The sequence below is a fragment of the Lepeophtheirus salmonis genome, chromosome 7 (assembly GCF_016086655.4).
Source record: "Lepeophtheirus salmonis chromosome 7, UVic_Lsal_1.4, whole genome shotgun sequence".
Taxonomy (NCBI): Eukaryota; Metazoa; Arthropoda; class Copepoda; order Siphonostomatoida; family Caligidae; genus Lepeophtheirus; species Lepeophtheirus salmonis.
This window is the reverse complement of record NC_052137.2, coordinates 11,699,739-11,726,646: the sequence shown is the minus strand read 5'-3', so window position 1 is coordinate 11,726,646 and position 26,908 is coordinate 11,699,739. Positions and strand designations below refer to the sequence as shown.

Below are 26,908 nucleotides of genomic sequence, written 5' to 3'. Positions count from 1 at the left end.
GTAAGCGAATTTGTAATGATCCTATAATTTACTTCCACATTTATTTACTTCATAAAAGGCTATAATTACTCATTGAATTTATAGGACGCAGTAACATAACTTCTTTTTTATAATGCAATACAATCAGGCTGTATAAGTAGCATCGGGGTAAGGGTGGTTTTATTCTAAAGACCAGATTCTAAAGCTTTCTTTTGAACTACAGACCGTTGTTATCATGCGTTGAAATAGTGAAGAACTTGATTTTGCTTTAGAAAGTAATTATTTCCTTAAAAATGGGTTGAGATAATATTTTATAAATTAAATTTATTGCAATTTAGCGCCTGATGTTTCATTAGTATGATTTATAAAAATCAATTAATTGCTTCAATTTATAATATACAAAAATATGTTTTTCAATTCATTTTCATAATGTGTCGACGAACATATAAATTTTGCTTTAACAATATACAAGATAACTCCCGAATTTTAAAAAAATGTTACTCTCCATTTTTATTAGCACACTCCCAACCAGCTATTTACTCAATACTTGGACTTTCTCTCATCAAAAATAAAATAATAATAATGAAAGATTGGGAACAAAAATATGACGTTATGACTGATGATCCAGGTAGCTCTTTAACTCGTTGCTAAAACCTCATTTAAAGTCATATTCATTTTTTAGAATTTTATATAAAGTAATTCCCTTTTTTAATATGAGCTAGAATAAACGCCTGCAAGATTTAACAAAGTGAGTTCCCTCAATAGTATACTCCCCTCTGTAATTCTGCATTAGTATACTAAATATATACAGGGAGCGGGGATCAAATTGTCGCCAAAATATTTTTCTACAAAAAACAACACAAAATATACATTTTTTAACTTTTTTATTGAAAATCAAAACTATGACGAGCATATGGTATAGAGTTGCTATTCATTCGATATAATCACCGTTGGCATCGATAACGGCCTCAATACGGCCTCTGAACCGGCCGCAGGCTCTTCTGACCATCTCATTGTCCATGTTGCCGAATACCTTCTTGATGGAGTCCATCAGGCTGGCTTTGGTACTATGGGGATGTCTGTTGGTATGTGTCTCGACATAGCCCCAGACAAAATAGTCCAAAGGATTAAGGTCGGGAGAGTTAGGAGGCCACAAATCCTTGGTTACGACGTCATAAAAGTTGTCGGTTAACCAAAGCATGGAGATTTTGGACACATGGCAGGGTGCTGAGTCCTGTTGCCACACCTGTCTCCGCCCTTCTTGGACCTGGTAGGGTCATCCTCAACCATCTTCTTCACCTTGTCGACAAATTCGGTGTCCCTGACCTTTCTGTCGGCGCCCTCCTCCTTGGGTGCCCTCTTTATGGTGACATCTACATCCCAGGTGTCCTCTAGCTTCTTATGGATACGCTGAACAGTCCGTAAATTCACTCCTAAGGTTGAAGCAATCGTTGAATTGGAGATTTAACCTCCATTATGACCAATGCCATGACTACGGCGGACCTCGAAAGCTCCTCGTTCCACTTATAGCTCTTTATCTCCTCATATGATGACGACATGATGCTAACTGAACTACCTATCGTCAGCTGACGAGAATAGCTTTCCTATTTGGTAACCGGTTTTTTATTTGATAATGTTGTCTTCAAGTTATCAAGGTTTAAAGTAGGCGACAATCTGATCCCCGCTCCCTGTATATGGGACACTATACATGTACAGGGTATCCCGTGACTGTTTTCTTTTTGCTTTGCTTTATTTATATAGATATAGTCAAATTTCAATATCAGAATCTCAATAGAGTCATCTCCCTAAACCAAAACTATTGTCAATATTTTGTTATGACTGAAAGTATTTATTTGACCTCTTGATAGATTGCCACTTGATTTCTAATAAAAGTTTCTAAATTTAAATATCCCAATTCTCTCCCCCCTTGGTTGTAAACCAAAGGTCTAGAGCCTTCATTTGATTATAGATACTTTAACTGCCCTCAAAATAACATTTCAAGCATTGAATCTAATAATTTATGTTTCTATAATTATATTCGATAATTTTTGCGACCTTAAACTTTATTTGAGACCCCTCCAAGGAATTCACCAGAATAATTTCTTATATAAATAAAATAAAAATAATAACAAGTTGAAAAACATAATTAATGTAATTTAAACCAATTTTAGGAGAAATCTTTCTATCTTACTTTTTTACTGACAAGACTCATCATATGTAACCAACAAGAGTTTAACAAAGCATTCGTTTTTTATTAGTCGTTACATCATTCTTTGGTTTGGGTGTATGGGCGAGGAGGGAGCGGTACTATTGATTAAAATTTATTTTTAATAATCAGACGCCTATGATGTTATGATTTTGGAGGATGGCATATGACGTGTTTCTGCTTAAGAAATGAGAATATTCTATATTTCAAATTACACTAGGGGAGAATCACTATAAAAATAGTTTTTTTTTTTTAGGCATTTCAAAAATAAAGGGATCTTTGTTAGGGAAAAAACTACGCCATATTTTTTTTCTTCCTTTGACATTTAGACACTTCATAAATATACACATATTTCATAATGGAACGATATACACTTGATCAGGGATTGCAAATTATCCAAAATTATTATCAAATAACCGTTCAATGCTGATTTTCATTACAAAATCATTTACAGTGATGAAACTCATTTTTGGCTCAATGTCTTTGTTAATAAGCAAAATATGTGTTATTGGTCAGGCAGCAGTCCACAAGTGCTCCACAAGACATCATTGCATCCCAAAAAAAATATTTTTGGGTGAGCGTGTAATTTTGAGAAATGGACTAGTTGATTGGCTACCTCAATCGTGTAATTAACGCCTTTAGATAATTTTCTTTGATGTTACGTGAAGTTATTGGTCTACACCTATAAGCTGGCGACGTTAAAAGAGCTCCGTGAAAATATTGAATGCAAAGTTTTATACAATATCGGTTAATTTATTTGAAAAAGTGGTAGAAAATTGGGTTCAACTATTGGAATTTGGAGACTTTCTTGTAGTGATCATGCTAGAGAAATTGATTTTAATACATAAGTGTATATGTTTATAATTTTTACTGAAAAAATAAATTTGGGAAAATCTTTAACCGTGTGTGTATTTATTAAAAAAGTTGAAGTGCTCTTAATGTTAAAATCTTTAATATTAGTTATGTTGCACAAAGGAAAGCGGCAAGCTATAAATTATTTTTTAGAGGGTGATGTTATCACAACAATGATTTGACAAAGAATAAAATTAAAAGAAAAAAAAAAGATCAGCCGCAACAACCTTTTTCCTTTTCTAACAGTTATTTGTCTATACTTTTTGTTCAGCTTTAAATTCATCCTCAATATAATGATGGAATAATCAATAGTATGTCTTTGATTCAAAACATATGCAAAGAAGTCAATTTTCTTCTAAAATAAGCTATTCTATCTATAAATCTTAATTATCTTCTATAAGACAAGATGCCCCCTGCCCCTCATGAAAAATATCATATTGCATTTAAGAGCAAGAAATGTATCATTGTTACTTAGCTCTTATTGGACATCTATTTTTTCATATTGTGGTGATAACAGTAGTCGTATAAAATACGTATTTTATTACAAATATGTTTATAAATGTAATAGGTCTATACAAAGGTTTTCCAATGATTACCTACATCCATTTTCCATTTTGAGAAGCAAAATATTTTGTTATTCTTTCATAACTGGATAATGTATAACATTCATAAACGGAGTGCGGATTCTTAAACATGCTTTGATGAGGAACTCTGTGTCTATTTAGGCCACTTCCTCAAAAATGGAAGCCCTTAAGGAGTCAACACTGTTATGTGAACGTTTATTTGAGTCTCTCAAAGACACCTCACACATAGTAGCTAATAAGTTCATTTACTGCTATAAATGAGGCTGCATTTCCGTTACCCTTTTGCTTCAGGAAGTCAGAAGTGCTTTTTTTTGAGCACAGAACGATCATGCTTCTTCTTTGCAAACATTTCCAACCACCAAACTTTTTGAGACCTTGACAACATCGTAAACAGTTGATTTATGCAGCTTGGTAAATCAATAATCTCCTTGGGCATGCAACTGACACAGAGGCACACAATGATGACTACACGGCGTTTGTTTTTGGAAGACATCTCAAGGAGTTTGAATTTTTTTTTGTCAATTAAATCTTAAAAGCTCAGTTTTACAAACATAGATTTTAGGTTTAAACTTTTACCAGATTAAAAACCCTATCCTGTATATTTTTGGCCTATATTTATTGAATTTAATAAAGAAGTAATGGATAAATAATGACCTTATTGAATCAATGTGAGGGTAGCTATAAAGCAATGATTTTAACAAAATAAATAAATTACATGCATATGATTTTTTGCCAGGGGATTCACAAAAATACATAACAATTATTACATATCATGATTAAATAAATTATGAAATAATATTCTCTTGAAGTCAATGTTTGTGAGTTTCTTTCCCGATTGCTCATTGAGAAGAAAATATACATGTGATTTGTATTTTCACTTCAAAATATTTACTAGATCCAATGGTTTACTTGAGGTACGACAGTGTTCACTAATACCGAATCAATGCAACTTTATCTGAACAATAAGAAGGGGGGAGGTGTTTAATAATTAAGAGTAACTACGAAGCACAATATCATTTCTAAACATTGTAATTTAAAATTCTCCATCATAATTTAGTATATCAATTTTATTCCTTTGAAACTTATAACAAGTGAAAAACAATTTTCTCAAAATTGAGAGAGCTAAAATACATTAAGGGGTCGAGCAAACGTTTTGAAACTAAAATGAACAAATTAAACAATCATGTGTAATTTTACCACCAGAATGCCCCTAAAAGGAGTTATAGTGGCCGAATGTGACTCAAAGGCAGCCGTCTACCGTATCAAAGACCACCTGGATAGGATCTCAGACAGGCCCCAAAGAGTGCCAAAGTGTTCACTATGGATCCCGTCATGTATGAACAAAAGATTTTTTGAATTGCTGCCTTAATTTTGCGAAATAAATTGTATAATACATTAGCCTGAAATTTTCCGGATTTAAAATAAAATCTATATTTAATATCCAAAACAATTTATTAATATAATTAAAAAAAATGATATCAAGTATAATTAATCTTTAATATGACAACAATAAGGTCCTTCAAGTGGCAGTAGAATTTGCTGAAGTTGCTTTGGATTTATACCTTTGATATGACATACCACTACTCATTGAGATAATCCTCTTAGGTTTCAATATTTGGGTGTTGGATTCTGCAGGCCTAGGACTCTACTTCCCATCAGATACTATTATCAAGGAGATAACAATATGATGATTGGGAGGGCCAAAAGTTCATAAAAAACAACTAAAACTGCACTAAACCATCTCTGCTGTCAGGAATGTCATTTTTGGAGCTAGTTTCTTTGTTGCACCTTTACAAGGTGGACATTGATAAATTGATGTCCATGGACATCTCGGTCATAAAGAGATTCGGCTCCTCTTTAAAGGCTTTGACTACAGCTTCAGTAGTCATTTTTTGGACGGCCACTCCTTTTGGCTTCTCCGGGGTCCTCATCTTTATCTAGACACAGTGGTCGTCTGCCTCTGAGTCTTATTTGGCCACAATAACTGATTTTATGGGCATTCTGTGCAGCAAGCAAGGTTATAATCTTTCTTACAACATGCTTATAAACTTTAATGTTTTGAATTTAACGTAAATAAAAAGAAGAGACTCCGGACTCTCTGTAGAAGGGAAAAAAAATTAATTAGCATATTAAGATATTAAGTTCTAAAAATCTTCTCACAACTTTTGCACGATCCCATATAAGGACCACGTAAGGGTCTATAATAATTTTCTAAAATCACAAAATCCATAAAAAACAACAACAGAGAAACATACCTAACTAGAAGTACAATTAAAAAAATATTAAAAAGAAGATCCAATAAACGTTTCTCATATCATTCCTTGCTTTTCCGGAATTGATCTAATATAGGCTTTAGTGAAAGCTAATATCTAACGAATCATGAATTCAAGGTTGCTGTTCCTCCATTTTTTTTTTTTGAGAACTAGGGATGTATTGGTCCCAAAATTTTGACGTACAGTTTCTTCCTTAATCTTAAGGAACAGTTCAAATTGAATGGAAAAGCCGTCCTAGAAAAGTAAACTTTGCTAAAAGACGTCATCATAGATGTCAATCAGTATCACCATCATGAATCAATTTCAACCATCAATAATCCAATGTTTATAAGAATAATGAATACTTAAATGAAGAATAATGCCTATCTTTTCTTCAGCATGAAATATACTTTAAGTTTTACTAAACGCATTCAATAGGCTACCTAAGGTACTTTACAACAATTTTACTAGTGAATATGATACTTTGCAGAGAGCTCTTTACAACTTTGGGCTGTATTAAATGAACAATATAAGGGACAACATCAATTCATGCCACATATTAAGGACAGTTACTACTCTATCAAAAACCTCTTTGTAGATAAAAATAAGGTGAGTTAGACTTAAAAAAAAAAAAAAAAAAAAAAAAAAAAATGATTAATAACACAAGGTAACAAAAATCCTTTAAATTCCATAAAAGAACCCATCTCCTCCTTGCAAGATTCTTTTGAATGAGTTTTTAGAGTTTTTTTGAACTCTTTTTTGACCGGCCTACAGCCCTGATACTAACTCCTTCAACTACATCTTTTGGCCGCATGTCGAGGGGAAGTCCTGCAGTGTCCGTCATCCAAACACTGAGCCCTTCATAGCCACTATCAGCCAGCTCTGGGACTACATCTGCAGCGGATGTCAGACCTTTCATAACCACTCGTATGCCATCATTCCTGCTGAGGGTGGCTACATTAATTTTTAAGAGAGCTCAGACACACATCTATTTATTTTATTATTATTATTTTAAATTCTATCGTTAATTGATAAACTTATATCTCGTAGAAGAATAAAATTCAAAGTTCAGATTTTAATAGACAACTCGGTAAATTCCTCTAAATGGTCTAGTTCAGTAACAATACGGAATTGATTTTTATTTTTTTAAAGCAGAATTTTTTTCGATTTTTGGAATTTTATAAACTCCGAAATAATTATTTATATTGTATAAAAAAGTAAAAAAATATATCCAAATAGAAATAGGTAAAAAATTGATTTTTTATAGATAGTTTTTTTTTTCAACCTCTTATTGATTATTTCATTAATGAAATTGAAAACAAAACTATAGTGCAGTTGAGTTGAACCTTTTTACTAAGAACCAAATGCTCTCATGTAAATGAAACCTTAGTTATTGATGCTTCAAATAAACTCCTTTGGTGTAAAAATAATTGAAAGACAAAGGTGTTATTCCTTTTCTAACAAAACCTATAAGAAATGGCGGTTTTTAATCTTTAACTTAAAAAAAAAAAGATTGTATGCTTCTATATAAAATATGAGCTGTATTAAGAAAATTGACTGTGGCGGAATATTGCCATCAAAATGCCTTAAATTTAGTAAGGGTCGAACATAAGAACTAAACATATAAAACTCTTGAATTGCCTGAAATCAATAAAGTTTTGTCTAACAGACAATTTAGTTTTTGGAAAATGTATTTGCTTCTCTTGATTTTATAATTAAAAGTCTTAATTTACAATAGAAGCTTCTAATTGTACTATTCTTTTACACTTTTGAATAAAATTTGATTTAAAATAAAGGAGGATCTTTCAAATTCATACTTATATTTAACATTTGACAAAAACAATTGCATCTTTATGCTCATTCAGAAGTTCATAGAAAAGACAAGTTTCCTATTATATTTTGGATACTTAAAGAATACGTAGAATGAAAAAAAAACAAAAAAACTGAGCTGAGTATACATGTGTCTCAATTGTTATTTTGTTCCATAGCCCTCTTTGAAAAAAAAGTGTTCTGCCTCTGGCAATTATTCTAGTACTAGTGTGAGCAGATATTCAAATTTACTCAAAATTTTGCAATAAGGATTAAGGATGTTTTTCTGTCAAAAAAGTTGGCTCAAACCTGTAAAAGTACTCCAAAAATTCAATTTAAAAATGGAGAAAAACCAGATTTGAAACAAAAAGACTGATGATAGATTTGTAATTAGTGCACCATGTACTACAACAATAACTGAATATGCAATTTAAAAGATTATCGAAAAAGTAAAATTTGTTTAACTTGTGTAATTCCTTCTTTTTCAACAGCAGATTCTACTTCACTTAAGTACCACTAATAAAAAAAAGTTCAAATTCTTATTTTCCTCATGTTTTTCTCTATAAAAGAATGGTATATAATTTTTTACAAAAAATATTTATTAAGCTTACCTATAACTATAAGAGAGAGAGATTTCCTCTTAGTATAAAAAAAAACAAAAAAACTTTTTCTCATAAATCATTGATGTACTTACTATTTGATAATGATTTTTCTTTTTTGGTATTTTCCAAAAGGTTCTATTTTTGGAATAAGTTTATCAACGATATAAATAAATATTACCCTACATATTAGATTTTGGGTCCATAAATAATTTGCAAGTACCATCACTTTATACTTATAAAAGTAGATGAAAAATTATGTCATGATTGTTTTTCTTATGCCTTAAGTGAAATGAAATTAATATTTGATTCATTGGGGTTTCAAGTATCAAGGTACATGAGCGTGAAATGTATTAGTTATTCATTTCACCGCTGGACGATGGAGATTTTTTTTTACAGCTATGTCTACCTTCGATAGAAGATGGGAAAATCAGTCCCGTAGATCTACCCCTAATGCTTCAATACCCAGATAGAAAACTCTTCTACTCGACAACCTGTTTTAAACTAGAACCATGGGAATGGTAATTTTGCTCTGAAGAATAAGGATACTCCAGGAAGTCCTCGAGAGGATCAGAGCCTGGACAACATCGTCCGTTTTCGTTACATGGTCAACTCCCACACTCGGTTGAGGACTCGACAAGATGCAAAAGACGTTTATCTACTCTAAAAATTGTTTTCGGATCCTAACAGAAAATATAGGGTACGAACATCTCTTGAGTATCTGGATACCCTACTAACTGCCAGAGATATACGAGTGAAGTACTGGAATGAACTTTTCTAGGAGTGCCCGGAATGTGAAAAAAAGGTATACATCCCCGACCTAAGCCTGAATGACCGTTTCAGGCTTCAGGACGATTTAGACGGTCATGGAGAGGTTTTATCTAGCATGCAGTGGGGGATGATGAAGGTGACCGAAGATGAGTTCTTGGACCAACTTAAAAAGTTACGTGACAACTACAACGACGTAATAGCATCCCAGGATGACTACGTAACATAGTTATTTTTGCATTTTTATCAAAATTGGAGTTTTTATGATACATACAAATAATTTAAGACTCAATCTAATATCTTCTTCTATGTTAATGACATATAGTTTCACCCCTAGGTATTGATAAAACATCTACTCCTGCTTCCTTAAATCTAAAAGGATGTTTCATTAAGGGATTTAGGGTATTTCATTGTGTAACCATGAGATACAATTTGAGGGTTCAATGAGTTGATGCAATTAGACAGAGTTAAGTGAAACATCAGTTCTTTTGCTAAAATTCTTGTTAATTGTAGTGAAAAATCGTTAAAAAGTAACAGTAATTCTACTTTATGGCCATCTAGTGAGTAAAAAAAATAAAGAATGTATGTCTGAAAAGAAGTCACCGGTTGCACTATCTATCTATAGTGTTTCCCGATATATATCATATAGCAATACAGTATACAAAAGGGAGTATATAATACATAGAGCACTGTATAAAATGAATTAAATCTTGCTGGTGTTGAGTTCAAATATTATTGAAAAAGAAAAAGTCGAAAGTACTCTATATAAAATTAAAAAAATTACCAACGAGTACTCCCTGGCTCATCAAATCATATTAATTTTTCCCCCCTGTATCTGTTATTATTATATTTTATTCTTCTGGAGAGGATGTCTACGTAAAAAGTGAGTAGCTACGTGTGAGTGTGCTATTGAAAAACAGAGAGTAATACTGATAATTTCTTGGGGGGCGGTATCTTGTACATTACTTAATCAAATTTGTACATTCCTCGACGCCAAATTACTCCATGAAATGCCCGATTTTACCGCTAGTATACAGGGTGCACAAGTAAGTGGTGCTTCAAAAAAAATTTTGTAACGCAATTTTCTCTCCTACCAGTAACCATATTAAAAAAAGTAAAAACAAATTCTAAGAGCTTGATGGATTCTGATTTATTTCAATTAATGAAATCACCCCCAGACTCAATTACAGTCTCTTTACGAGCCAAAAGTTTGAGCAGGCCTTCGCCAGATGGTTCCTTGGCAAATCCTGGAGTTCCTTCTTGATCCTACTGATAAGTTTGACTTTGGTGTTGCAGGAGATTTGGTGGGTTTGTTATTCAATCGACACAAAAAAATATATCGGTTTCAGATCCGGCGAGTTTGGAGTGCAAAAGTCCGGCGAGATGAAGTCGTTAAAATTGTGATGTAACCATTTCATACTTTTTCTTCGCTGTGTGGCAAGGAGCTGAGTTCGTTAGAGCCCTCAAATTCCCTCCTAATCTTGCGAACGAATGTCTCACTGTCCCACAGTTCGAACAATTGTTATACTATCGCTCCCGGAGTAGATTACTAGGAGGGCTCCGTGCCTGCATAACTGCCCGTGTTTGCCCAAGAGAGCACGTCCCAAAGTGGGAGCATATATAGCTTGCACACACTGTATAATATAATGATGTCTAGCCAAATATGGAATGGCAACAAATACTAAGTGTACTTATATAAACAATATACGTATTCAAGGTGCCCTCACTATTTCGTTTACATAATAAAATAGACGTATATATACATCAACAAGTCTAAGATTTCAACACTTTGTGTATATTCACTATTATCTACTTACTATTTGTATATTAAGATAAACGAATAAAAAACTGCTACTAAAGTATTTTTGAAAGATTTGTTCTTTAAAAAAAAAGAATAACAAGTTTTGACAAATTATATTTGAGAATTTTCTAAATAAATCAATCCCGCACGTGCTCTGCTGGAAAATATCTACTACCTAAATAAAAAAACATAGGCAAATGATTGTAAGTTTAAAAAAAAGGAGTATATAGATAGATAGTTTATATTATATATTTATTGGAACTATATGTATGTTTGTATACTTGTATACACTTATCAAAATGGAGAATAAATTACTTTGACAATAATTGATGTGCTTATGCTCCTATGGTACATGAAATAAAGATGGATTAGGGAAATATATTGCATATATGTAAGCATATACATATAGAGAAGAAGAAAGTACAAGGAAACTACTAAATAATAATATTAATTCCTCATTCCATACAATATTTTTATACACATACATCAGACTACATAATATCTTGGGAAAAAAATAACTCTTCATTTAATGAGTGTGATTAAAAAAAAAGTGTAACTCTCATGAAGAACCCAATAAAATCAAATCATAGTAGTTTTATTAGGAATATTTATTTGTAGATAGCAATTAATTATAAAATCAATGGAGAGGCCCGATTTTAAAATATATACAGGGTTGTTCTCATCTACTGGTAGACATTTTGTTATCCTCAATTCGGATTGAAATTGGTGCAAAATCACAAAAGAGGACAACAAGACATCTTATCTCTGAACAGAGCCAGCTGAAACGGTTGGAAAGAGAAGATTCCAAATTTTCTCAAGGCCCACAAAAATTTGGAAAAAGCTTAACTCTTTTCTGGTTAAAAAAAAATTCACCTTTGATGCCACTGTGCATAAGCAGAACTCCCGCTTTTCTGCCCTCTTATTTTGTGGAAAGGTAGGAGCAGCTCCATGCAGATGCTTACATCGAACTACTGTATTAGAAAGTGCTACCTTGGGCCAGAAAAGTTCTAGAACAATTTTGTTTTAAGTCAAGACAGAGATCCGTTTCATTGACCACATAGCCCCAGGTCTTCCTTAGAGACAACTTTCCGGACTATTAGTACCTCAACATGTGGCCGCCCTAGTCTCCAGAAGCGAACCCCTTGGACTATGCGTCTAGAGAAGAGGGTGTGTCCTACTCATCACAGGTGTGTCCAGTCTCTAGAGAAAGGATCAAGAACCTTTTTAGGGGAAGGAGCCATAAACACAACATATTTTAAAATGTATTTCCGCGTGAGCCTTACAATATGATTATCATTAAATGCAAGTAAATGTATGCATTTTTTGGAAGACCAACACAATAAAGTATAATAAGTATCGGAATTCTTTTTAATAAAGTGCTTCTTACCGTTATTGCGACTTCTGGTGCTGATGGTTTTATAGACTGGTTGATATGTCGTAAGGTTAAGCTTAATGCAGTCGTTGAGACTGCCACCCGTAGGTTGGTCTGAATAATCTTTATATGTGAGAAAAAATGCTCACATGCATACGTTGACAATCAGCTAGTCTACGGTTTGAAGTTTTTTCATTTCTCCCCACCTGTTTTTGCTTGTCAACTCTGCTTGCTGTCGTGAAAGTATTTCCAAATTTTCATTCAATGACTTGAACTTATTCACCCACATGTATGATACCTTGAGATCAGTAACTTCTTGCTCAAAATCTCTGACGGAGATAGTAAGAATGTAACTCAGCTTGGCACTGTCCACTTGTGTAGATGTGAGATGAACTTGAAAAGATGTTTGAGTAGCTTGTACTCTGTACTTTAGCTATTGACATGATTTTTTCCTGCTGTACCCTGCTAGATATTTCGATGTAAATGTAGTATGGCATATGTCGAAGTGCCACATTATATTTTACCATTTCGTCAATGTAATTTTATCTTGCATATTAGACACACTGGATAGCCTGCTCTCTCTACTATTTAAGTAAATTCACCATCCCCAGCAAGAACTTGGACGACCTGAAGGCCAAACTGCTGACTGTCTGGGACTCCATCCCCGTGGACAGGGTGCAAGTCCTTTCCAGAGAGTCTTCTGGGTGTGTTCAAGGCTAAGGGTGACCATTTCGAATGAAAGTTATGCCACATGTTTTTGGTGTCGACCTAGTTCTATAAGTATACGAATTATATGTAATTAGCACTTCAATAAACATTTAACAAAACTTACGCAGATCCTATATTTCTCTTACGATAACCAACTATTTTAATCTACTTACTGCAAGTGATATCATACTATGAATATTGATTCTAATATAAAACTACGTGATACAATTAGATAATTAAAACCGAGGTTACTAAATTGAGTTTTGAATATTGGATTCTGGATTAAGGTGCACAATCGAACAAAGAGGCTGTAAGGCATTTTCCCCAAAGATGTTTGTCAAACTAGGTTTTAAAGATTATGCTCGTAAACGAAATTTCAACTTTGCTTTTGGATCGAAATTGTGGGTTTCTCTTTTTTTTTAACACTGACAAACAGGAAAATTACAGTTAAACTAAAAATTTCTTCTTTTCTGGACTACAGACACCGCCTTTCCCCCCTCTAAAAAAAAATCAGCTGCAATTTCGGATCTGATCTTTTTGGGTTCCTATAAATCTTGCAGTCCTATGATTTGGTGCTCGCAGCCGATCTTGAATACTAACAGTCTCTTCATACAATTTGATAGCCTTGTGGATGAATTGGCTGGAAAATGTTAAGGGCGTTTCTAATTTCTGGTGACTTCATTCGTTTTTTAGGGAACTCAATAACTATTTCTCTTCGAGCCTCCATCTTAATTGAATGAAAACTGATTTTGACTTATATAGTCGGTGGGATGGTTTATGGTGGCAAAAATGAACTTCGTCAACGAGTATCTGAATGATCCTGTATATCTCATGTACATGTGATATGAATAAGAGAAAAATAATAATAATAAAAACCCGGTATCCGAATCAAAGAAAATTTCCCGGGAAATGAGAAACCCTACTACATATATTTACACTACTATTCAAATAAAAATGAATGAAGCAGCTGTCAAAAAAAGATTATAATGATATTTAAATAAAAAGGTTTACGACGTTTTAAAGGACATTGTTACACTAAGTTTTTTTTATTTTTAAAGTGGAGAAAAAAACTGGGAAAGGAAAAGAGAGGCTTTTAGAATCATTTCAAAAGGATGTAAATATTTTATAAATTCATACGTGGGTTGTGAGAAAATATATGTAATAAGCAACTGAAAACTCACAACAATACTTTCCCATTGTAAGCTGTACATATGTTTTAGCGTTGCAATTCCATATGAAAATTTTGGGCCGGGCTAATACTGTTATAATTTTTTTTTGGGCCAATCCTGCAAACAAGTTTGGTGAGGGTTGATCTCCTTCTGGAATATTCTTATAAAAAAAACTTCAGTATGGACAAATATTCAGATGAGCAATAGTGACATCAACGACGTTTTACAATGACTTAAAATGAATAATTTTGTTGTGAGACCAGAATATTTTTGCTCATAAGTTTGAGAACGATTAAATAAAGATATACAGTATGAGAACGTTTGAACTTTGGTTCATAGTCTAAAAACAATGCAAAAAAAGAGAGATTGAATGATTCCTAACTCAAAAATTCATTCATTCAATAACATAAGTGCTATTGCAGACGTGCAAAAGGTGATACTTTAAGTCGTCAATAAATAATTAACAATATTTATTGATTTGATATATATACATTAGAAGGAAGAGATTCAAATCATACAATAGAATTTAATTACGATTTACTCCAGTTATTTTTAATTAGAAGGTTTCATTACACAATCAAATAACAGCAAAAAAAAAAAAGAAGTTTTGTCTATGTCTCTTACTGTCTGAGAAAAAACAAAAAAGGGAACTCATTTGTGCTCTTCTCCGCAACAGTGTCAGTGCCAAGAATCCTGAAGACACCGTTTACATCTCGATCCGCACTGTTTTCAACATCAATAAGTCCATTACAGCCCATAGAGATAAAAAGAACCAAACCTTCTACAGAGGAAAATACAAAACTCAGACAAAAGAAAGGATTGCATTAATTTCTAAAAAACGAAGTAGAACAAACTTTAATCACTCGAGGATAATTAAAATTCCCTCTGCATCTTGTAATAGGTATAGTAAAAAATAATCTGTTATATCTTCTTTAGTGATCTAGATCTCACGTTGTATATGTCAAATTGTGTTAAGCTAGATGGCATTAGAAAGAAATGATGGTGTATTAAAATTATTTCCTATACAATTTTAATATTGCTAACCTCATTATTGTTTAATCGAGCATGAAAGATGGACACAAGTAAAGAGATAATACGCTATTTTTTACAGTTTTTCTTTGATAAAGGCGAAAAAGCAAGCCAGGAGCTAAAAACGTAAATAATGTTTATGATCCATATACTGTAACAACCTATCATGTGATATTTTGGTTCCAGCAATTTTCATGTCAAAGATGCGCCACACACCGGAATACCAATTATCGAAACTATCAATAAAATTATGGAAATAGTCGAATCCTACAGTCATGTAAGCACTGTTTCAATTGGCCAAGAGCTAAACTTTCCACAAAAATTCGTTTGGAACAACTTAAATAAAGTTGAATTCAAAAAGAAGCCCGATGTATGGGTGTCAAATGAGTAAACTCAAACAATCTCATGGACCGAATTTCCGTCTGCGAATCCCTGCTTTATCGAAACAAAATCGATCCATTTCTTAAGCAGATGGTTACTAGTGATGAAAAGTGAGTCACTTACTACAAAATCGTGGTGAGTCGGTTCAAGGGGTGGCCAAGCTCGAATTAACGTCCAGAAAGGTTTTGCTGTGTATTTGGTGAGATTGGCAGGGAAACATCTACTATCAGCGACTTCCCTATTCATAGTTGTTTTGTCAAAAATTGGACTTTCTGAAGGAAGCCATCTCTCAAAAGTGGCTATCTTTGGCCAAAAGAAGATGAATTGTGTTTCATCAGGACAACACCAGGTCACACACATCAATATGGACTCGCCAGAAGCTCTGGGAGCTTGGTTGGGAGGCTCTTATGCATCCACCTTATAATCCGGTCCTGGCACCAAATGATTACAAACTGTTTTTTTCTATGGCAAATGATTTTGTTGGTGGAAAAATTGCTCAATAGGGGCTTGTGAAAATCGGCTCTCCCAGTTTTTTGATAATAGGAACGAGAGGCCTTCAAAATGACTATGCTAAATAAAACATTGAAATTAATGAAAAGATCATGTATTTCTTTTTACTAAACCTTACAGAATTCTCTCCTGACTACTAACTCGTTGAATAAAAGTATTGGAATTGTCCAAAACATTTATAAAAGCATTGGAAAATATTTTATGCTTCTTGCAGTATTCAGGCTGCTATTGACTCTGTAAAGAAAAAAGAAAAGTTTGGTGCGATTTTAGCACTTGATTTTTATAAATGTTTTGATTCGAATTATTAGCAAGAAATTCTAAGAGCTGTCAGGGGTTTGCTTCCTAGGCAGTTTTTGAATTCAGTTCGGGATCTGCTTTAAAAGTGGATTAGGATTATGTTTTGAGAGAGATAATTATTTATTGACTGAAATGTAGATGTTGTTACTCTGACAGTGTAAGAAAATTCAGAGGTTCAACAAATAAAGAGGCTTGAAGTACTATTTAAATTATTTGAAAAATTTAAGGAACGTTCCGAACAGGAGTCGAATTTATGTGAAACAGATATTTTACCTATTATCTTATGGAATCCTGCAGAGTTTGGAGGTACAATATAAAAAGGGAGGTAGATATTTTAGAGATCCCATAGGAGAGTAATGGTATCCATGAAGATAACTGAAACCAAACAGTACATCAAAAAATAAACGTCTGGAGGAGATAAAATAAACAAAAAACAATAGACCTCTACAATACTCATGTAATTCCGGCAGTAATATATAAAGCTTTAGAAGAATAATAATTTTGGCTTGGTATACTTTTCCTTAGAAACTACTTTAATGTAATTAAAATAATTAAATCTCATCTGGGGGATGGAATAGCCCAGTTATCAGTTATCTTTCAGCGAATATAACGTTAAATTTTTGCAGACATGTCGGGCAAACCCTTGCTTGAAAGGAGAGAGTACATTACTCCGTTCAGAATATATATAAGGTTTATGATGGCAATCAATCTCACTAATAATGTAAAAACGACATTGTCTTAAGTATGGGGTACTGCTCAATGAGTTATCTGGACAATTGAGCATCAGATCTCTTCAATGACGGGAGACTCAAGTTTTCTTTTGGTAAGACTTCTCGTCTCTACATTATGCCATGCCCATGGAATTTGAAAACAGTATTTTCTAATTTTAAAGATGAGTTGGATATACTAACATACTTCAGTCTCCTTGAAAACTGAAAGAGCGGAATTAGATCATCGTTGAGAGGAATAAAGGACAATTTTTTTAACAGTCTAATTCCAGATTTCGATAATTGTATTTTTTTCTCGATTCCATGTAACGACACAATTCATGCCTTTGTATATTGCTCGTCTCTAACCATTCTGAAACAATTAGTAAAATTAAATGTAAAAAGTTTAATGGGTGGTGATGAAAAATTTAATAAAGTGGTTTTGTTTTTTAGACTTTCACGATAGAAAAAAAGAGCTACCTCGAAAACCAAAGTAGTTGACTTTGCTCTGTTAAACTCAAAAGTTCTTATTATGAGCAGACTGACGTTGTATCAACCTATTGTAGTGGAAAAAGTAAGAGCTGTAATTTTGACTGTATCCACGAGATATATATTCCAACAAGGGAATAGTTTCTAACATAATTATAAAGAATTGTAGGAAAAGCTTGACATGCTGTATTTTTTTAATCATTTCACTTTTATGTGTTGTTTTTAATTTAAAGTTTTTAGTTTATTTTAATGAATTTGTTTGACTTGTATATTTATAGTTGATATAGTTCTACTCTGGGACAATATATATAAAATATGATGTTTTTTTATTTATCATTTGACTTTATTATTATATTTATATTAATATCAAGGAACTTAATATAAAAAAAAAAAATCATAATCTTAAAAATTATAATATGCTAATATTATATTTTCTTATGAATAAAATAATTTTACAACCTACTTAGCTTATGTATTCGATGATAAAGAAGAAAAAAACGAAAACTCGGGACTGTGTATTCGTTTCTTGATTATTTATTTTCAATTCGTTAACAAATATTCAGAATAAATATTGTATAAATATAAGCTCTCTTAAACATATCTTTTATACGAATGATAAAAAAAAGAAGTATACAACTCTTATAAGAGTGGGTTCACAACTTATATTTGTGGATAGTCATAAATCCTACTGTCTATAATAATAATTTAGGAATTATAACTTTTACTTGAATCGTAAGTTCCATGAAAGATCATTTCATCCCAAGTCTTGCCTCAATCTTGCTTGAATTTTTAAAATTATATTTCCCTTATGATTTCATTTATTATTCTTGTCATATATATAATTTCTGAGCAATAAAGAATTTAAAAAAATAACAAATAACCCAAAAAATAAAACTTGGCTATATAGAAGTTTTCCTCAAAAAAGGTGATAAAAAAGGTAATCAAGGTTAAGGTCATCAAAATTGGTACTTTTTTATTATTAATATAAGTAAAGAAAAAAACATATTTGCAATTTTTTTAGATATCAGTAGCCGCTCATTGTCTGTGATACGCTTGTGAACTGACAGATAGGTAAAAAGACTACCTTTCATTTAAATATTTTTATCGTTCTTTAAGGCGAACAAAAAAATTTAAAATAAACATTTGAAAAAAACTTTTGATAGCAGTTTAACTTAACTAAATTTGTTAAATTTACTAACAAGCTGTAGTGTGTAGTATACGGATGAAAAAATCTCGTTTTTTTTCAACAACGTTGAAAATTTCAAAACTTTATGGCCGTTGAGCTACCTCTAAATGTTGATAGAAAATCTTCAAACTTGTAAATCGTATTTTTTATCAAAAGGAACGCATTTGAACCTTAATTATTTTACTTCTTTACAAAAAATGATTTAATGGGCATCCTATTAATCTTGAAAAAGTTCCTAAGAAATATTTGTCTATGGATTGGAAATGTAGAATATGCTTTGTATATAAAATTTTCTAAAAAGAGGATATATATTTTTTTTTTGCAATGACAGATGAAACTCATAAGGAGGGCTTTTCATTTTTACATTTCCTAGAGTTTGTAATTTGTACTTCAGAGGGATAATATATTTTTGATAATATTGTAATTTTTGGTTAGTCATTTATGTATAAAAAATGATTAAAAGTTGATCAGAGTAACTCAAAGATAAATAATGTGATTTGTGTTCTTCTATTAAATTACGCAAATAATATCAATATTTACTTTAATATTAATCTTCATACAAGTCTTCAAATTTCTTCAGTTTCATGAAAATTATGAAATAAATTTTTTCGGGCATGCCCTGATGAGATAAGGATATTTTTGTGACTGGATTCTTAACTCGTCGTGATAATGGGAATTAAGTACCTTAAAAGACATCTTAGAAGAATACTATGTGTTAAATAGATAAGTTTAGTATCCTTTTTATCTCCCACGGGTCAACTTCGTCGGCGTCATGGTTCGAATAGTTTTGGGTATTCTGAAGTTTGTGGTCCGGTTATGGGACTTTTTTACTTATCCAATATATCAGGTGATATATAAACCTTGGAAAAAACGCAATAACTTTGGAAAGCTTCGATCCGAAATTATTGAAAAAACTGATTCCTATGTCTTGATTCGGAGTCCTGAGAAAGAAAATAAGCTAACCATAGGACTGGAAGGGATCATGACAATGGATAAAGTTTGGAAATGGGCTTTGCAAGTCTATGGAGAACGCCCAATTTTAGGAAGTCGTAGTGTCCTATCCATGGAAGACGAGACACAATCTAACGGTAAGGTGTTCAAAAAGCTGGAATTAGGGAGCTATCACTGGAAGAGCTTTCGTGACTGTGACATAATTGTGGAGAATTTTGGAAGAGGACTTAGACATATTGGTTTGTGTCCAAAAGACAAGGTGGCAGTATACGCAGAAACTCGTGCTCAAGGTCTTTTAGCTACCCTAGGTGCATTTTCGCAGAATATTTCAATCGTTACTCTTTATACAAACCTTGGACCTGAGGGTATTACTCATGGAATTAATCAAACTGAAGCTAAATGTGTTATTTCCTCTAATGAACTTTTGCCAAAATTATTAAATCTATTGCCTCAATTACCTAATGTTAATAAAGTAATTGTTATACCTGATCATACATCAATAAGTAATAGCCAAGTACCTGAAGTGGAAGTAAAAATCTATATGTTCGATGAATTGGTTGACGCTGGCTCAAATTGGAAGCCTGTCAAGAGTGAGCCTCCACAACCAGAAGATATTGCTATTATTATGTACACTTCAGGTTCTACTGGAGTCCCCAAAGGAGTTCTTCTGACACACAGAAATCTCGTTTCTACCCTGATATCTATAAATTCCACAATCGACATTAAAACTAGTAGCAATGACAAGTATATAGCGTTTTTGCCTTTAGCCCATGTGTTAGAACTACTGTGTGAAATGATGATGGTTATAAGGGGGATAAGAATTGGGTATTCAAGTCCAAATACTCTTTTGGATACCTCAACAATGATTAAATCTGGTACTCATGGAGATGCTACAGTATTACAACCTACTTTGATGACTTGTGTCCCACTTGTTCTGACTAGAATTTATAACGGCATTAATCAGAAGATGGATACTCGTGGAAAACTTTTCAAAAGTATTTTCCGTTTTTTTTATGACTATCGCTTAAAGTCTATTCGTAATGGTTTACCAACTCCTGTACTAAATAAAATTTTGTTTGGGAAATTTCATAAGCTTATAGGAGGTAAGGTTAAATTTATATTTGCGGGTGGAGCTCCTCTTTCTGATGAAGTGCATGATTTTATACGGGTTTGTTTGGGAGTGGATATTATTCAAGGATATGGACTTACGGAAACTACTGCATCTGCTACGCTGATGGATAGCAGCGACATTTCAACGGGAACGGCAGGTGCTCCCAATCAGTGTATTGATATTAAGCTTGTTAACTGGGAAGACGGTAATTATAAAGTCACAGATCAGCCACGCCCAAGAGGAGAAATTCTTATTGGAGGAGATTGCGTCTCCAATGGGTAACTATAAGCCAACTCTGACAATTTCCATCAGTTTTTTGCAAGTTTTTCTTTTTCTGTTACAGTTACTACAAAATACATGAGAAGACAAAAGAAGACTTCTTTGAAGAAAAGGGTAAACAATGGTTTAGGACCGGTGATATTGGAGAAGTTACAGAGTTGGGGACCATAAAAATCATTGATCGGAAAAAAGATTTAGTTAAGCTCCAGTACGGAGAATACATATCCTTAGGCAAAGTAGAGTCTGCTCTAACAACGTGTCCAGTCGTAGACAATATATGCATCTATGGAGATTCATTCAAATCAAATTGTGTCGCTCTCATTGTTCCCAATAAAACTGTTCTTGGAAAATGGGCCGATCAAAAACTTGGAATGTATTCTCAAACAGAAATTGAACATAATAGTGATGCATTTTCAAAGTGCTGTCAAGATGAAAGGGTAATCACCATGGTTCTTGAGGAAGTGAGATTGCATTGTTCAAAAAATAAATTGCAAAGGTTTGAAATACCAGTTGCAGTATATTTATGCAAAGAAAATTGGAGCCCTGAAACCGGACTTGTCACCGCGGCCTTTAAAATTAAACGCAGACCTATTCAAGAATTTTATCAAAAGGATTTAGATCAAATGTATCAATCAAGTAGACGACTTTAATTAATTTTATTATATATGATGACTTATTTTACCTTTATATGTTGCAAATTTTTCCATTTTGAAATATGTTTCCTTCTGAATACCTGTATCTAGTCTTTTTATGAATTAAAGGTACTTTTGTTTTTATTTAAAGCTATTTATAATGATAATTATGTTTTTGTCCATATTTTATTATTAAAATCGATAATTATTCGTAATAAGTGTTTTTATGTAATGTTTTGTTAGAGTGAAGACACGTGAGTCTACGGCATTGCATAAAAATTCGTTTACTGTGTTTTGGAGATTTTTTCTAGAGTTAATAGTTATAACAGTAAAGTTTTAGTGTTAAATTGGGTGTTCTTTTGAGCAGTCTACTGTTTGTGCTAAATCTATAATTTATAGGGGTTTATCTTCACCCAGGACTCCGTATTTAATATATTAATCTCATTTTCCCTTTATCTGAACACCGCTATCTTTCTTCATCCTTAACCGAGTGCTCTTGTTTTTCCTTAGTCAATTAAATCCTGAGTTGATGAACAAATATTCTTTGTTTCTATTTTAATATTATTCCTATTTCTGATAAGGTGTCATCTCGGAAAAAGGTTCATCCAATACAATCCCCTTTAAAAGCTGAGTGACGCTAGTATTGCTGCAACACGCAAGAAAATGATGAAAGATGCGTCGGAAAAAATTAAATTTAAATGTTGATTTTAAATAAAACATCTTTGTCCTTGTATTAACAGATGATAATGATAGTTCCTTTAGACAGAGCTATCTTGACTTTGTGGATTGTGTAAAAGCTGCAATATTCTTTGGATTCAAATTGAAAGAAATATACGGTGTGAATCATAAACACTCTTTTGGTCAAGCAAGTTTTTACAAATACAATCTAGTTGATGTGATAAATGGGGCTCTAATTCTCAAGCAGGTATATTAAAACTTTATCCATCAATAAATGGTTGTGACACTATGCTAAAAATAAGGATTAAAGGCTTTGAGCTACTGAACGAGACGAGAGTCAAAAAGTATTAACATTGAAGCGGTAAATATAATAGGGGAAATTAAATATAACTACATGACCATATCAATTCGGAAAGATTATAGACTATGGTGTATCTAAGTGTCCACCTACAAAAAAGCTGCTAATTTGCAGTTCTATGATAAAATCAGAGGTCCAAATGATCTGATTAGCATCCAAGCAGATTCAAATGCTTTTCTTCAAATTATATCAATTGGAGGTAAACTTTCATCCTAAAATTTGGCGGTGATAAAAGGCAGTGTCATTAATGTTTTAGCCTGGGCCATATTAAACTAACCTGTAATGCAAGACTTTTGCAGTCCTTTACTTATCCTAAAAATTAAAAATCAAAGAGCGACTTATTTCCAATAAGACAGCAACGGATGCGAATTCTGATGCCAATGAGAATGTGACTCTCAATTTCGCAGTGTCGAATGATGGTAGAGTGTTAAGACTCTTAACATCAGAATCCTAAATCGTCTATTGTCAGTTGCATTACATAGAATACCAGCTATGAAGCTGAACTTGAATGCTCGGTACAGAACGCTGAGCAGGTCTCAACAAATATAGAAAGTCAAATCTCAATAGAAGGGTTAAAGGATGTTAAAAATCCCATTGAAATATACAAGAGGAAGTAACTGATTCCAATTTCAAATCTAAGAACGTCATGCGTCTTAGAGATGATTAGAAAAGTGTATTAAGAAACCGAAATCCCCCAAGTCGAAAACCACTAAAAACATCAAACACTAGTGAATACTCAACTGAAAATAGATCCAAATAAAACAGTGTCTCTTAAGATTTAATGGAAAGGGGCCATCAGCCTGTTTTGTAAATATAATATGAATATTATATCCCTAATTGTGAATCTTATAGTCAGTTATGAGTAAACAAGAAAAATATTGAAATATGTAGAATATTATGCGGACGCTGACATAGTGGGACTTGTTGACACAAGTATCAAGGAAAATATTAATTTTTTTTCTATTAGTAACAAATATAATGCAGTTCCCTCCTACTGCACCCTGAGAGAAAAACATCCATCAAGAGGTGCAGTGTTATTAATTAGAAAAGGTATCGAATGCAAATTATAGAGTAAATTACTGTAAATTTTGTTATTTTTGATAATAAAAATCACTGGCACAATGTACTACTACACACTTTTGAAGTAAAATCTAGTAACAAAGTGATAAAATAGTCAAGACTAGACATATTTCTTGTCTCAGAGGATTTGAGGTGCAATGTTAGAAAATACTCTATACTTCCCAAAATTTACTCTTATCATCACCCAAATTCATTAACCTCGAGTATAAAGAGTCCCAATAATTTGAAAGCAAAAAATTGGGAACTAAATATAATCTTATTGGAAGATAAAGATACGGAAAACAGAGTTGCTATCATAATAACAGATATCTGCTCTAAATTGGAATCCAGATCAATTGAAACTCGCTTTACATGCTCTGAAATTAATAGTAGACTGCCCCAGGAGAGAATTTATCAAATTGGTTGTTAAGAAAAATGGGAAGAAGAACTGTTGGAGGGAGACATAATTGAAAGGAGAGGTTTAGAAGGCACAGGAGCTGTTATGGACAAAGTATGACGAAATACATCTTATATTTTTAACAAGGAATAAATAATAAGAACTGACCTACCTAAAATACCCAAAGAATATGTAATTTTAAACGTAATAAAGAAATTTGAAAATAGTCAAATATCAAATAAATAAACAGGTGTGTACTATACAGTAAAGATGGAATGCTAATACATAGAAAACCTAATGGTTATTCACCAAGAAATAACGAGCTACTATCAAGATCTAAGTACATATATCAATATGAAGGCAGATGTATGTTTGTTGGAAATGCAGATGTTGTGCAGTAGATTTTGTTGACAAAATAATATAAAATCTCAGTATCTCCAAAGCTGTCTAATACTTTGAAGCTGTCATAAGAAGAGAAAATATCTATGAATGAGATTAACTTTCATATTTGTGACTACAAATTGCCAAGCTCTGACTAAGTTCCAATGAAATTTGATCAAAATTATTGGTCAATACTGTGTTATTTTTAGAGCAGGTCTACAGGGAAGCATTTTCGAAAGGGATTTCTGAGGATCACTGTACCATGGGAAGTTTAATTTTGAATTCAAAAAAGGGCAAAGACTCCAAACATATTGAAAATTTAAGATCACTCACAATGTTGAAGACTCCTTTCAAAATATTCAGTTGAATATTAACTGAAAGGATCCAGAAAGTGTTACCACAATTATACATAATTCACAATTTTTTTATTAGAATAGTTGCTGTTAAAATGGGACGCCCATCAAAGGGAAGCTAGAGTACCTTGGTGAGATTTCAATATATTTTTAACTCAAAAATTGGAAAGGTGAAGAATTATAAAAAAATATATGTTTCAGAGATTAGAAATATGTCCCAGAGACACCTTTTTCAACTTTATAAAAGGGGTTAAAAATCTTACAATTCGCATTCTACAAATTGATAAACACATCAAAACTCAATGAATATAACAGATTCATTGCAAGAGAGAGATGCAATGAAAAAAGATTCACCGACCCACAAAATCTTTAAAAGTCTATCGAATGGAAAATTGGAATATTTCATTTATTGGTTTAAATATAGGATTGTAAACCACACACATATAGGACGGGAAGTATTTATGGAAAGATCCAAAACCTTACTTTTACTATAACACCTGTTTAAAGACACTTGTTCATTTTTTGTCCGAATGTGGAGGAACAAGAGATATAAGAAACAAGATATCTCTCATGGTTTTCCATACGTATAGCGTTATTTTACATTCCAGACACTTTTATTTTATTTACATGGGTCTCCATCAAGAATAAATTAATGCCTTTATTATAAAAATTTTCATCATTTTGTATAAACTTATAAGTACTCGAACTTTAATACCAGATAATTTTATTCAACATTTAGAAGCAAATTTCACGACGACGAATACACACACAAACGCTGATTTGTTCAACGATATTTTTGATGTTTAATTTTTTGAGTATGGTCTTTATTCTTTATTTTGATACTGTATTGTGAAATGGGTTAGTCGGCGAAAATAATGACTTATTTTACCTTTATATGATGCTAATTTTTTCATTCATAAATATATTTAATTCTGTTTCCCATATCTAGTCTTTTATGATTTAAAGTTATTTATTGTTCTTATTTAAAGGTATTTACTAATATTTACAATAATAATTATGTTTTTTTCAATATTTTATTTGTAACATTATTTTCTATTAGAAGCATTCTTGTAAAAATTACTACATTTATCTTGTTTAATTATATTTTTTTTTGTTGTGAATATTGCTATTATACAGCAATTAGTTAATAATATGTCAAATGTTTGATAGGTGGTGATAGAATTTAATAAAGCGCTTGTACTTTTTAGACTTTAACGATGAAAAAAAAAAGTGTTACCCCGAAGACGAAACCTCTGCCTTCGCTCTGTTAAAATCAAAAACCATTATTACGAGCAGACTGACGTCATATGAACTTATTGTAGTTGAAGAAGAGAGAAACTATAATTTTAGCCGCATCCACGAGATATGTAGCCTTATCACTAAAAACTCCAAATATGGGAACGGATACATGGTCTACAACAACAGAATAAATAAGTATCGTTCATCTATGCCTTCCAAAAAGGGAATAGTTTTTTATTTATTTAATGTTCCTTTTATTGGTTAGATGGAGTTGCACAAATTAAGTTTAAGTAAATATAATATTATTAAAATTACGCCAACTAGTTACTAGTTAACAATAATCAGGAGATTAGAAAAGAAGCTTGAAGTGTCAGGAATGACAGCAAGAATTTAGACTCATAAATGGATTTATTGTAATACAGTTGACTTATTTTTTTGCCAAGTACATCAAGGATAAGAGCTTTGCCTTTCTTTTTGTGTTCATAATTGGGTCTTAAAATAATTACTATTTATCTTAATTATCATTTTTTATAGAAGTATTCCGAAGCAATTGATGTATTTGAGACCCAATAAATGATGATCCACAATGTTTGAATTCAATGCTTTTTGAAAGGGGATCTGCACGATCAATAATTTATTCCTCCGTGAAAGGAATTTTATTCAGGAAGTGAAACGCGAGGAAAACTTCATAAGAGAGTAGGCCCTTAAAATTCAAGTTAAACACAAGTGTGTGGTTAAGATATCCAAGTTTTATGAATAGATATGAATTCAT

At 32.4% G+C, this 26,908-nt stretch overlaps 2 protein-coding genes across 2 annotated transcripts in view; one reads left to right on the top strand and one right to left on the bottom strand.

The window, feature by feature from the left end:
- Positions 1-26,908, bottom strand: part of LOC121121401 (potassium channel subfamily K member 15) — an 82,085-nt gene that overhangs the window by 26,812 nt on the left and 28,365 nt on the right. The window lies entirely within an intron of this gene.
- LOC121121400 (long-chain-fatty-acid--CoA ligase 4) lies at positions 19,277-21,886 on the top strand. Its single transcript, XM_040716310.2, has 2 exons — positions 19,277-21,038; positions 21,104-21,886. Exons 1-2 carry the CDS (start codon positions 19,471-19,473, stop codon positions 21,687-21,689), a joined length of 2,154 nt encoding a protein of 717 aa, XP_040572244.1. The 5' UTR covers positions 19,277-19,470; the 3' UTR covers positions 21,690-21,886.

Bases quoted from the DNA above. Each gene is read 5' to 3' on its own strand.
- LOC121121400 (XM_040716310.2), top strand. From the start codon at position 19,471: ATGGTTCGAATAGTTTTGGGTATTCTGAAGTTTGTGGTCCGGTTATGG. The intron at 21,039-21,103 runs GTAACTATAAGC...TTTCTGTTACAG, and splicing joins GGAGATTGCGTCTCCAATGG to TTACTACAAAATACATGAGA.